This window comes from Pinus tabuliformis, chromosome 1_1 (genome assembly GCF_031772625.1).
Source record: "Pinus tabuliformis cultivar Carrire ecotype Pingquan chromosome 1_1, CPIR1, whole genome shotgun sequence".
Taxonomy (NCBI): Eukaryota; Viridiplantae; Streptophyta; class Pinopsida; order Pinales; family Pinaceae; genus Pinus; species Pinus tabuliformis.
The window spans coordinates 998,059,649-998,074,792 of record NC_142297.1 but is presented as its reverse complement, the minus strand read 5'-3'; the positions used below and the strand labels follow the sequence as shown (position 1 = coordinate 998,074,792).

Here is a 15,144-nt window from a genome sequence, read left to right as displayed (position 1 = left end):
AGTTGGAGCATTAGTCAAACCAAATGGAACTACAACAAACTCATAATGTGCATACCTGGTCTTGAACGCAGTCTTGAAGATATCCTCTTCCTTGATGCATACCTAATGTTATCCTGATCTCAAGTTGATCTTAGATAACATTGTTGCTCCCTTCAACTGATCAAACAAATCATCGATCCCTAGCAATGGGTACCTGTTCTTGATTGTTACCTTGTTTAGCTGCCTATAGTCAATGTACAATCTAAGAGTACCATCTTTCTTCTTTATGAACAACCCTGGTGCACCCCAAGGCAATAAACTTGGCGTAATGTATCCCTGTTAAGCATCCCCTTTAGTTGCAACTTCAACTCTACCAACTCAAGTGTGCTCATCTAGTAAGGTTCCTTTAATGCCAGAGCTTCCCTTGGCACCAACTCAATAGAAAAGTCTACCTCCCTGTGAGGTGGCAACTCTGTAATATCCTCAAGAAATACATCCTGAAACTATTGTAGAACTGGGTATCTGCTCAAAACATCTACATCCCCAACTTCCTTACCTTTGTCACTAGAAATGTGCACTGCAAACATCACACAACCTTTTCTGCAACTATGCTTAACCTGCATAGCGGTAACCATCTTCACTAATGTAGGCTTCTTCTTCCCCTGCAAAATTGTTTTTTCGCCACTATCATCCACACATTCAATGGCCTTGTCAAAGCAATCCACTTTGGTCTTGTGAAGGTACAACCAATCCATACCCAAAATCATACTATACGAACCCAATGGAAGTACATTCAAATGTGTTGTTGTAGGCATACCATTTAACTCAAATGCACAAGCTCTCACCCAATGGTGAACTCTCTTCTTTGTACCTATAGCCAACTGCACCAACCAAGATTCTGCATGCACTTATTTTCTCAAGCCACACTTATCCACCAGGTCAGGATTCATACAAATATAATTAGATCTAGGATCAATCAAAATAAAAACAACTTTATCACAAAGCTTACCGTCCATCTCAATGATAGATTCCTGATGATCCACCTGCCTGTTGTCCACAATTGCATAAATACGAGGAATGCTATGACCAACATCACCAATTGTATGTGCCTCCTGAGCACTGTAGATATGGGGTCTACCACCACTCTGATACTGTGGAAAATCCCTCTTACGATGGTCCTTACCACATATCCAACATTGCAATGGTTCCCTACCACCGCCTCTAGCCTTCCGCTCTCCATGTCCTTTCTTAGTTGTATTGAACCTCTTGTAAGGAACTACATTTTCTTTCTCACTTGCATCTTGAGTTCTTCCTCGCTTTGGTGGCCATTTTCCTTTAGCTTTCTCATTTCTTTTCAAGTCACACTTAGGCTCAACTTTGCGCTTCGACTACTCATAACAATGTTTCAACTTTCGGATGGCCTCCTTCCAATTATCTAGACTCATCAAACTCAATCTGGTCTTTGTATGCTACTAGTAGTCCACTAATGAATCTTTGAACCTTGGCCTTCTCCTCCTTGAGGTAAGGCAAATATCTCAATAGCTCCAAGGACCTGCTAGTATACTCATCATTTGTCATGGAGCCCATCCAAACTCATAAAACTCCTTAGCTTTGTCATCAAAGTATCTTTCCGACAAATACTTCTTCTTGAAGTGCCTCTGAAACTCATGCCAAGTCAAATCATCCTCATGTATACCTTTAACATTCTTCACATCTTCCCACCAAATATTTGCTTTAACTTTGAGACTGAAAGTGGCAAAATTGTTTTTTCGCCACTATCATCCACACACTCAATGGCCTTGTCAAAGCAATCCACTTTGGTCTTGTGAAGGTACAACCAATCCATACCCAAAATCATACTATACGAACCCAATAGAAGTACATTCAAATGTGTTGTTGTAGACATACCATTTAACTCAAATGCACAAGCTCTCACCCAATGGTGAACTCTCTTCTTTGTACCTATAGCCAACTGCACCAACCAAGATTCTGCATGCACTTATTTTCTCAAGCCACACTTATCCACCAGGTCAGGATTCATACAAATATAATTAGATCCAAGATCAATCAAAATAGAAACAACTTTATCACAAAGCTTACTGTCCATCTCAATGATAGATTCCTGATGATCCACCTACCTGTTGTCCACAACTGCATAAATACGAGGAATGCTGTGACCAACATCACCAATTGTATGTACCTCTTGAGCACTGTAGATCTGGGGTCTACCACCACTCTGATACTGTGGACAATCCCTCTTACGATGATCCTTACCACATATCCAACACTGCAATGGTTCCCTACCACTGCCTCTAGCCTGCTGCTCTCCATGTCCTTTCTTAGTTGTATTGAACCTCTTGTAAGGAACTACATTTTCTTTCTCACTTACATCTTGAGTTCTTCCTCGCTTTGGTGGCCATTTTCCTTTAGCTTTTTCATTTCTTTTCAAGTCACGCTTAGGCTCAACTTTGCGCTTCGACTGCTCATAACAATGTTTCAACTTTCGGATGGCCTCCTCCAATGATCTAGGCTCATCAAACTCAATCTGGTCTTTGTATGCTACTAGTAGTCCACTAATGAATCTTTGAACCTTGGCCTTCTCCTCCTTGAGGTAAGGCACATATCTCAATAGCTCCAAGAACTTGCTAGTATACTCATCATCTGTCATGGAACCCATCCGCAACTCATAAAACTCCTTAGCTTTGTCATCAAAGTATCTTTTCGACAAATACTGCTTCTTGAAGTGCCTCTGAAACTCATGCCAATTCAAATCATCCTCATGTATACCTTTAACATTCTTCACATCTTCCCACCAAATATTTGCTTTAACTTTGAGACTGAAAGTGGCTATCTTTGCTTTCATGTTTTCAGAATAGTCATGCAATCTGAAGAATTTCCTCATACCAAGTAACCATATCTTTGCATTATGTGATTTCTTCATCTCTCTATCAAAGGTAGGTGGCTTTGCTTTCTTAAAGTCATCTGAAAAGTATCCCCTATCACTCCTCCTGTAAGGATGATAATAATGACAATCATGATGCCTGTCTGAACCAGAACTAGAATAATACTTGTGTCCATCACCTCTCCTATCCAGAATGTCCAACAACATGTTATCTCTGATCGTGTCGTTTATGTCCGACCTATGATCACCATAAGACCTGCTGCCATATGCTCCATTAGTTCTATCCTCCTACTCATGGCTGATTCGAAGTGGTCCTTGTCACTACAATTCTGACAAAATCTGAAGTAGTATTGCATTAACCTCTGCTTGTTTCTCTTGTGCCTGCATGATTTTGTCATTGTTTGCCTTACAGCTCCCTATTTCTTCCTTCAAGCTTCTCAATGTATCTGCCAAATCAAAGGAGAGCCCAACACCACGCTTCTCATTCGATCCATAAAGAGAGTCTTTGTAGTCTACTATCTTGCTAGCCATTTGGCTTCTTTCCTGCTAGGCATACTATGCCAGCTAAACCAAATCACAATAAACCAACGTACCTTAGCATGGTTCGGGGAGGATATCTCATATGCAAGATCATGAAATCAGCATGATACATGTATAACATAATCATAACAACATATAGACATATGATACATAAGCACATAACCATGTAACCATCAGTCTAGCTAGAGTCTAGTCATCAATGCATGACCATATCAACTACACACATACCATGACTACATGCATGACAGCAACCACCATAACACCAATGTATACTTGACCACATGGATACATTAACATGCATAAGCAATGCATAATCTACCACACACACTCATGAACTCATATGATCAAGCATGAATGACGATACTTGTAACCAAACCTACAAGAATGATACATGTAACCACGCATGCAAGAATGTAACCAAACACACAAAATGACACATGTAAGCGACATATAACAACATGTAACCAGACATACACTCCTAACAACATGCTTCACACAACAACATCCTTATCCCCATGGTGACACCACTATGACCGTGACCAACACCATGCATATCTAACAAGCATTCATGACTGACACGTGCAACCGACATGAATGCATAACAAACACATTCACCCATGGAGAGCGCAACCACGCTCTGATACCAATTTGAAACCACCCTCCTCCATCAATTTAACAATTACAAGTAAATACATGAGATAACCCATGACATTAATGAGTCAATTAACCAAGCTTATAACCAGCGTAAAATGATGTAAATAACAGAGATATAACAATCATTAAATCCACATATAAACAAGTGTAAAAGAAAGAGAACTTATCTTTCATCAATCATAGGCAAATCCAATCAGGTTCGGGACTTCCACATACCACCCGACCATAGACATCGCTGAACCAAATCATTCTTTCAACGAGTCACCCTCGTGCCATATTCCAAGCATGAATGTGGGATGGGTTGGAGGTGACATCATGGAGGTGCTTGGTCCATATGCGTTGGAACTCATAGGTGTTTTTCCATCAGGTCCCAGGAGAGGTGGATACAACTTGAACATGAGGGCAGACTGTCATGATCAGAACTGCGCAGTGACAGCATAGTGGCACCCTTTTTAGACTAGCATGGGATCTGGACATCATAGGACTTGGCAGTACAACTACCCTTGGGGATGAGTTGATTTCTATAGGGGAAGATCATTCAAATCTTCCATTGGGCTTTGGTGACTCACTAATGGCATGGGGGACTTCATTAGCATGCCAGGTGGGCCAGCAGGATGATATCAGAAGAAGCTCATGTGAGTGAGACACTATCTTTGCAGGGATTGAGTGGTATCTTCAAGAGTATACTCTTGGAGTGCATGGGATGGCATGCTTGGTAGGACAACTTCACGAGGAGTTGGGCATAGTGCCACATTATCATGATTCCCTACTCATTGATGGTATATAAGGGACTTTTGGTACTTATACCGGGCAGGATAGTGAGTGGAGTGAGGGGAGCTTCAGGTGGAACAAGATGGCCTGGGATCCTGGTATTGAGGGATTCTTTCATGTCAGGGCACCGCAGAGGTCAGGGACGAATTAGTGGCGCATCTAGGACCCTAGGCCATTTTAGCAGTGACAACGAAGAGCAACAACTAGAGAGAACGTTGTTTGATAGTTGCTTGAGGACAAGCAACGTTTTGGTGGGGAGGACTGTGACATTCCCACTTAGCAATATTGCTAAGGGAAATATCAATTTTGTTTTATTTCATGTTTGCACGTAGGAGATGTGGGTTTAGAGGTCCCACACGGGGGGGCCAAACATTAGGAATGAAGGGAAATATTGCGGCTCTAGTGGACCATGGGGGCCACCCCATGGAGAATTATGACCTACATGTGGAAGACACTCTCATTGGAGCTAAGTTAGTGGGGAAAGTCGAGTTGGGCCCACATGGGCATCTTGGAGGCTCTTTGATAAATAGAGCAAGAGGCACTCATTTTGGTCATTCAATCATCTATTTAGAAATTGTGTCTTTGACATAGCACACTTGAGTCGAAGCCAAGTCTGCAGTGTTGTTTAGCACACGAGTGTCTTTGAGTGAAGCTCTCAACCCTTGCTTCGGTGGACTTCAACTGCCAGCCCAAGGAGGGAGTCCCACCTATACCAATTCATACCAGCGGCAGGGAGTGCGAGTTTGTGAAGAGGATTGGCAGCAACAACACAAGGACTGTGTAGTTCTTGGAGGAGACACGCTTGGAGGTTGAGGAGTGAAGAGAGTTAGGGGCTGAAACTTGAGGTGGAGTCGGGGGAAGTGTTGTGGGGGTTTTTCTAGCATCTTGGTGGAGCAACAAACGCAACATTTGCTATAGGTTACATCTTTTGCATGTGGAGGAGGGCCAAACATTTGGGGATCAATTTTGGAGCATCAAAACTAGGACAAACCCTTTATGGGTTTTTTCGTGTTTTTGACAAGGACCTCAAAAAGAATTTGGCAGAATTTTTTGGCCATATTTGAGGGGTCAAACAGGGTTCCCAATTCAACTAGCAGCTAGAGGAGCCAAGGAAAATTTGGGACGAAATTCTGAGCTCAACATTTGGCCAATTATTTCGTGGGTTTTTGTGGGTTATTGGTGAAGAGCCCGGGGTTAATTTCCCCGAATTTTCTGCGCACCAGAGGAGGCCCTAGCATCATTTCTTCGTAGCCAACAGCATATTTCTGGGCAGTGTCAGCGCAGAGCCAGGAGAGAGCAGCGACAGTTTTGAGAGGGACTTCTTATTGTTCATTTGGGCTTAGCTAGCTCGCCTTGAGGAAGCCCAGGTGCACTCTTCCCAGCAACTTATTGTACCCTCTTCTTATTATAATAAAATGGCTCAACAACGTAGTTTTTGGCCTTAACATGGTGTTTTGATGTTTGAGTAATTTTTTGTGTGTTTTTGGTTATGTTTCCCTGATTATCATTGTAAATTTCCATCAGGGATGTTACAGAATCCCCCCATTAATCCATGCCCAAAAGTATCCATGATAAGCAAACTACAACAGTCAATTACCATATGACATAGACAAGGCATACCTTTAGGTTCGGGAGGCCCACCTTCAAACATACGATCATGACAGATGGGTGAGGGACCACATGGCTGGATCAGGTGGCGGAGAAATGCACAACGAGCTAGTTGGTGGCTGCAAGGGGCTGCCAACTAAGGACCATATTGGAGAAAAAATTTCTCCTATGGATATCACCCACAAAATGGTGGGTAACTAGCACATGAGCAAAAAGGATCATTAAACACACACAGAAAGAAAAGCAAAACAAAAAGACAAGAGACGCCAGAACTGTGCATTGCCTTACTCTCTACATTACTTTCATTTAGAAGGCTTAGAATACATAGAAATCACTATCACAAAACTATTGTCTGCCTGGCACCAAGGGCTCAAAACCATTTACCAAGTTAAACATGATTAATTAGAAATAAATTATAACATTTAGAATATGTTGTCTATAATCCTTGACGATTTGGGTGTTTTTCTCTCTTTGTTAGTACTATGTTATGCTAGCCTTGTCTTCCATGATTATCGTTTCCAACCTTTTGGGATGGATGACATGTCAAAGATACAATTTCCTGAAAATTACCACCATTCCACTATATTTCCTCGTGTCAAGTATGCAATTAATGCCAGTAATAACTCCCCATATATGCTGCCTGTTGCCAATTTACCAGCTATGATAATGAATGATCCTTATCGAATCATCCCTTGGGTACTAACTTGAAATGGAGTTTCCTATGAGGCCATTCAATAGGGATCATATTGTGCGTTGTTTCAATGAAAGTATTACTTCATCGAACATCTATTTTATATTTGTTTGCCTCATATGTTTGATATTTTTAATTTATTTCAGCTTCAACTATGATTGTCTCTCAACTTTTCATCTCTTTCACAGAATATCGATGCTACAATAAAAGCCATAGACAAAGACAGCTGGCTTGATACAGGTGATCTAGGCTGGCTTGCATCTCAAACACTGGGCGGTGGTCGTTGTTGTGGAGGAATGATGGTTGTGGAAGGTCGTGCCAAGGATACCATTGTACTTTCTACAGGTTAGAATATGAAAGATATTTTATTGCAAAGATAATGTCTTTAGTGAACTGGAATGACTTCCAAAGACACAGCTCCAGAATTTTTATATTGCCAGTAAAACTTTAAAGCATTTCCTTGATAATAAGCTATAGAATAAGGACTAATTTTGAAAAATTTAATGACATTATATTATTTGGTGTGAACGAATGACAAAAAGTGTTGGTTTTGACATCATTATTTTTAAGGATAAAGCTAGAGCAATATTCCCGTCTCATTCATGAAATTTCTTGGTTCATCTTACCATCTACATTGGCATAGCTGGTGTCCTTATACTTTTCCATACTTAGACAGGATCCTTTGTGACAAAAATGGAAGAATGATGTAGCTTCTTTCTCAGTTCATACGCTAACTTACAATTTAAACATTTAATTAAATTTTTTTACCAGCACCTGTCTTGAAAGACCAGTGGCCACTTCTATTAATGGTGATTGTGAAGGTTTTATTTCTCTTTTGTGCTGCCCACAAGATTGTAAGACAGCTTGTTACAAACCTGAAAAAAGTCTCATATTTAGAACATCACATACAGCATATGTTTGATTGTTGTGCAGTGATTTCTAGTATGCCTGGGGCAGCACCAAACAAATAACTCAAGCAAGCATTGCTGGGTGTGATTAGGCAGATTGCTATGCTTGCAAACCAATGTTATGTGAACTGGACCAATCATTGAAATGGACAATCCCAAAATTCAAAACCAGACAAAAACCAGCAACAAAACTATACCACAAAACCAGTCAACCTTGAAATATATGTGTGTGTGTGTATCCATGTGAATCCAAACATACACAAACATGCATTGTTTATAGCAAGGTGCATATAATCAAATAACACTGAGTGCAATCCATATCTGAACCAAAATATGTCAAGAAAAGGCTCTAAATGGCCTCTACAGTCCAAAAATAAGCGTAATACCAATTAATAACTATAGACTCTGGAATCTATAATCTAATAATACGAGAGAATCCTTTGAGTTTTCATCATCTACATCCTCAACATGACTAGACTCAAAAATGGAATTCTAGCTTGATTCCCTTGGCCTTGAAAATACTCATCCAACAACAACATTAGATCCTTTGTCTGTGGAAGTGGGTCCAAGTCCATCCAAGATAGGCCTTCATTGTCAAATGTTGTTGGCTAAGTCTCCACAACCCACTTTAACAAGGATCAATATCATCCAAGACTATGTGCTTGATTCAAAGGTCTTATTCAACAATTGATTGCACCTCAATCTTAGGGTGTATTGAACATAGATAATATCATTTTGTTCCAAACAATTTTGCTTCTTGGAGTGTATATGCTCAAAAACACTCTAATTGATGTCACAAGAAAATGCACGGCATGCCTAGCTCAATATCATACCACCATCTAGCAATGCATTCCCAAGCAGTCTCAATTTCCCTCTTCTTCCATTTAGCATCAATGGTGGGTTGAGCACAAGGGGTGATACAAGTAAAAAGAATGAGTCAAACTTATGTGGCCTGTTCAAATTGGATGGACCCAAACTAGCAAAAAGTTTTCCCCTAGGTTGGTTTTTCCTTGAGACTATATAAGGAATACAATCATCATCAAGAAAACTAGATAAGATAAGGTAATTTTATTAATGTCCAACAAATGGCCATAAATAGGTCAATGGTATTTAAGGATACAACTAGTACAAGTACAATGTGGGGGTGCAAATGAACTTCTAGAAAATGCCAAAGCTAAATCTAGGATAAAATGAAGTAAAGAATGATACAGTGATATGACAACCTCATAAACATGTATATAATTGGATCATGTAGAAGGTTAAGTGAGTAAGTCTAGGGTTGGAGGTCAATGATGTCAAGAATGCTTGAACCTGATAGCCGACAACAAGGGGGGTGAAAGTGGCGTTGGCTCACTATTAGAGTCCTCTAGATCCAACGAGGAGTTTAATTGCATGATCTTGGGGGTTTGTAGGAGTGAGGGATACTCCTAACATCTGATACCAAATGAAAAGCTCTGGGTAAGTCTTTGGTTGCTCTGTTGGGGCTTGGGAGGAATCGGTCAGGGGAGGGGCCCTATTTAGGAACCGTCTAGTACTAAACCCTTTGACAATTTGGGTGTGAGTGAATTGATGTGTTGTTCGACACGTCCGCAATGGCCTTGAGGGTACCGGTTGGCCTCCGAAAAGGAAGGGGGGGTGCTAAGGGGAGACTCGAAGTCTTATTGCTCTACAATCTCGAATACCTTGGAACTCAGTTCGTCATTTGTTGCTTCGATCAACTAGATCAACCTAAAAGTATGATATGATCATCTGAATCGTCTTCGAGTGAGGCAAGGTATGTAGGATCTAAGATTTGTGTCTAAACATCTCCTTGATGAACAGGGCTAGGAATCTCTTGTAATATCCCAATTTATTTTAATTAAAATTTTCAAGAAAAACTTTGCCATAAAATTTTTCTTAACGGGAATAGCACAAAAACACCGGCACAAAATAACTCGGAAATACTTTAATCAAAAAATACACAAGACAGATATTTGCAAACCCGACTAGATTTAGCCTTATTATATTAATATAATCATTGGTTAGGACAATAGCAATGGCTGATAGTAGCTCCTCAAATCAATAAACTAGAACTGATAAGTACAACCTATGAATTTTGAATGAATTCACCAAGGAATGAGGTGTGCTTTTGTCCACTCACCAAATCACCCAAGGGTTTTCGTCCTGGGGCTACTGAAGCTGAGAATCTAGTTCTCTAAACCTCACCAATCAGAAAATACAACAAATCCAAGATGTCTAAAATGATCTCATCCTCCTTTTAAAGGCTTGATAGATGGATCTCCAATCTTCTAGAAGTATTTATTTTGATTATTTTAGTATTATTCTAGAAACCCCCCCTTGAATTCATCTAAGTGACTTTTAATTTTATTTTATTTCAATTAAGTCACTTTTCGCTTTAATCCTTCAATTAATTATTTTTCCCTTCTTTATTTAATTAAGTGGCTAATTAAAGTCACTTCTAATCCGGAAAAATGGTAAATTGCCCACCATACTTTCTTTGGCCACTGGAAGTCACTTCTCATCATCCAATCTTGTAGATCTCCTCATTCGGATTCCAATGAGCTATTACACTAAGGTTTTCCATCAAATATTCCTCCTAGAATGTCACTTTAAATGTAATTATTTAAGTTAGGCTCAATAATAACCTTGTTTTACAGGATTTATCGGAATGCAACGGAACCAAAAGAAAGTTGTGCGGAACTGACCCTGATGATGGAATATACAAAGCAAACACCATTGGACCCCATAAAACTCCTCAAAACCCCCATGGGACCTCGATGCTATTACACTAAGGTGTTCCATCAAATATTCCTCCTAGAATGTCACTTTAAATGTAATTATTTAAGTTAGGCTCAATAATAACCTTGTTTTACAGGATTAATCAGAATGCAACGAAACTAAAAGAAAGTTGTGCGGAATTGACCCTGATGATGGAATATACAAAGCAAACACCATTGGACCCCATAAAACTCCTCAAAACCCCTATGGGACCTCTGATGACGTAATCCTGCTCCTGTGACCTAGCCATCACGTTACTTGAAAATCCATCCTGGTTGTACTATAGAGGAAATTGAAAATGGGGACATTACATCTCTAGTCAAGATACCGGAAGAAGGGAGAGAGGGATCCTCCAAACTCTCTATATAGGAAATGATATCATGCTTTGATCTCATAGTATATGGGGCACTGAAAAATGAGGTGCATCTCAGTGTTCGACTGTTGTAAGTGGCAAAGGTGATAGACCCTATCAAATCGTGGCATATGGTGATCTGTCTCAACTAGAAGTTGATGGGACTTGTTGCCTCAAAATCTAGCAGGCCTTGTGAGGGTTGCTTCACAAGACAAAAACTAGACCAAAGGAAAACAATATGAGATGTGGCCCACTATCACCACAATCATTACCTCCTGCTCTTTAGTGGACAAGAGAGGCTTAAGGAGGGATGCTCTACTTAAGAACAAGGCTCAGCTAGCACAACAAATCAATTCACCTCCTCCAAAAGGCTTAATTAGGGCACAATTTGACCTAGGGCTTGAGAATTTGCAAGGTGAATAGGATTTTCTAAGATCGCAAGGCTAAGAAAAGGCTTTCAACAAATGTATATCTTCAATTTATGGAATAGGAAGCCTTCAATAAGCTCCAAGTTGAAGCCTAGGGAAGACTAGGGCTTTTCTGGGGCAAGGGACGTTTGCCATACACAGGAATGACTTGATTTTGAGGCAAATACCTCACCTCCACGTGTTGAATCCCCCTCTACCAAGCACCATTTCAAAACCCTAGTTGAGAAAAGAGCCCTAGTCCTAACTAGTGCCTTATCTTGAGAGGCCAGACATGAGGTTAGGGAGAAGAAAAGTGAAATTCAAGATGGTTTCAAGATGATCAACATGTTACCCACCAAAAGTGGGTGACCCCTAAGAGAAACTTTTCTCCTATTCATCAGTTCTAGCAAGAAAACAGTAGCCCCTGAGAGACACATTATAGTCAATGTGATGTGCCATTCATATCTCCGTGACATGCGTCAGTCATATGTCTCCTCACCCATTTGTCAAGAGAATGTGTTGGAAGGTGGGCTTCTGATCAAAAGGTACTTTATTCATTTTGCAATCAGGTGCTTATACTTGTTTGTATTTGAGCATTTTCACATGGATTATGGTGTAGCTTGGAAGAAAGATGAATCTTGGTTGTAGTCTTGCTCCCTCACCTTAAATGGGGGGTTAATTTTCAATACTAATCTAGTGGGACCTCCCCTAATGGCCATTGGCTTTAGGAAGGGGCACTACTTGGGAAACCATGATTGAGATAGTATAACCCCATCTATCCCTATTCCATACTTATCACTTTCAATTTTACATTACAAACCCTTATTCCACCTCCTTTCTTCAAGTTCGACTGACCATTGGTTCTCTGGAATTTGGAAACCACATATCCTCATGAGTATACCTGGGTATGGTTTGGAAATGTACCCTGGGAGGTTGATGTAGCTAAAAGAAACGAAAAGAGCATATGATGGCCACAAGGAAAACAAAGAAAAATCAAAATGCAAAAGATGGTTGGGATTCACAAATTAGCACGTGGGCAAAGCCAAGCATGAGCTCTACCTCTACATATGGCCATCACTCGGTTCCTGGGCCAATGTTTCCCTATCTCATATAAGACAAGGGAACCTTGCATGCCCCAACCATTGTGTGAAATTTTCAACTTTATTGCAACAACTAGAAATTATTCTCGTAACTAATTAATTATGCAATTATTTGCTATGGTAAACAATGAATAAATCACAACTGCAATTTTCACCATAAAACCACTGTAGAAATAAAATTGGAATTGAGAAATATAGAGCGCACACAATAAAATTATTAGTTATTTTTGGACAAATGTTCCCAGAAAAACCAAATGTGGAAAAATCGGTGCAGCAAATGAGGGTTTATTATTATTATGCAGCAGTGAAAATCTGAGTACAATCTAGATGCCAAAAATTGGCAATCGTCAAGAAATAATCTAACCTAAATTATTAGAGAGAATTTTCTCTCTCTCCATGGGCAATCCCGGCACAACTTGCCTCAAAAATTGGCCCTCAAAGAACCCTTCTGCAGGGCTCTACGCAGACCCTCACACATAGCTTGAATCTGCCTCTGATCAAGTCGTTTTTCCTGCTTTTGTTGTTGGAAGAGATCCTTCGACCCTCAAGAAAATTATCCCGGACTCTGGCTATTGAATCGACCACTAGCTTGGCTCAATCGAACCGCCACACTGAAGCCGCCTGTGCAATCCCTACGCAACCTCTAGTGGAATAACTCAGCCCCTTTGTTGCTTCCTCTCCGAAACTGGAAACTCCTCTAGAATCATTGTCTTTGCTCCCTTTCTATCTTTGCGTCCCTTCTGGCTTGAAATTCTCTCCCTTGCTCGATCTCGGCAACTAGGTAGCTCGATTTGCAAAGGAACTCAACCTCACTAATGTATTCTCCATCTACCCTTCGAGTTGCTCTTATAATCTCTTGTTGGTGAACCAACGACCATGATTAGATCCCCATCAATAGCTAAGATCATCTCCAACTTGATCTGTGTGAGTTTCTAGAGAACTCTCACCTTTCTCAATTAATTATTTTAATTAATCACTTTTCCTAAGTTAGACTTAGGAAATATTTAATTATAGAACAATTAACTTAATTGAGTCATCTCTAGGTGGTTTCTCCTAAAACTTTTTCTGCATTATCGAGATCTAGTGTTTCTTAGCCTGTCTGACCAAAGTCAAGACTAGAACACTTGTCTGATGCTACAAAACTAACACTCCCTCTTAGCGAGGAAGGTGTTCTCTCACTGTCTCATAACATCCTCTCATACACGTTGTTGATGTCTGACAACTATGACAACCTACCACTATCCACCAAGCCATTGCGCAACTATGATTCATCTTCCACTCTGAGCTGAACCAACTTGCATTTGCACTGCTACTGACATTTCCCTGTGCCTCCTACACTGCTGCCAACTTTTCTCTGCGCTGCAATTGATCTCATGTTGTTGTTGTTGCTACAACTACTGTAACTGAGAACAAAAACTTTGAATCAACTGTGTCCTTGTATTGGCTCTGCAACTATCTCCTAAGTCTCTGATTGCAACTAGCCTCTGCACTATCCATTGAATAAATGTTTTTGCTACAATTGCTTTGCACCCCACAACAATTGACTGCAACTATCCCTCGAGATCTAATTGCGCCATATTGGACACCAATCCATCTTCTACTGAATACGGTGGGCCCTTGTAGCAAGGGTAATGATCCATATGAGGAGTAATCTGCAACTGTTGTTGCTCCTCTATGAACCCTACCCAAATCTCCGCAACTCAAGGAACTAGAGCTCAAGCTCTCCCCACCTCTCTCCTGGAGGTATAGCTGCATACAAAGTGAATTCGACCTCCAACCTGCAAGACAAATTCGATCTTTGTCGAAGTTGTTGCCTGCTCCTGATTCTCCTTCTTGTCCTTCTTCCTCTTCAAACATTGGGTACTGTAGTGACCGAACTCACCACACTTGAAGCATTTGATCTTCGAAAGATCCTTCTTCTTCTTTACTCCTCCCTGTGAGCCTTGTCCCTGACTAGGACCTTTCTTCGCCTTCCCTTTTAATGCAAGGACTATGTTCTCTTCCTTCACACCCTTGGTCCTTTGCTACTGATGCCATTGATGTTGCTCTCAACTAGAGAAAGCCTCATCTCCTCTTGCATAAAATATGCCCACAATCGATCCCAACTTGGTATATTATCTCATCCAGTAATACCTTGGATGAAGATAGCTCGCTCTGGGGTGAAACCACTAAGAGTTGTACGCAATAGCTCACTCTCTTGAGGTGCATCTCCAACTGCAGCAAGCTCATCTCAGACACTCTGAATTCTGGTGAGATAAGGAGTGACCCCTTCACCCTTATACATCTTGGTTGTGTTCAACTTCTCCTCCATAGACATTTTTCGTTTCTCTAAAGGATTCTAGAAAAGCATGGCAATTTCATCCCACATTTCTTTGGTTGTACTCTTGGTTGCTAAGTGTGAGACTATATGATCCCAACTGCTTTTCCTTTCCCATATCCTTATTGTAGTTGTCT

General features: G+C 40.5%; 1 protein-coding gene across 3 annotated transcripts in view; it reads left to right on the top strand.

Annotated features, from left to right (window-relative positions):
- The window catches only part of LOC149217954 (long-chain-fatty-acid--[acyl-carrier-protein] ligase AEE15, chloroplastic-like), a 447,245-nt gene that overhangs the window by 397,751 nt on the left and 34,350 nt on the right, over window positions 1-15,144 (top strand). For all 3 annotated transcript variants that reach the window (XM_089393097.1, XM_089393099.1, XM_089393098.1), the window contains one exon: window positions 7,334-7,490. In XM_089393097.1, coding sequence (XP_089249223.1) covers window positions 7,334-7,490 — 157 coding nt within the window. The remainder of the gene's footprint in view (window positions 1-7,333; window positions 7,491-15,144) is intronic.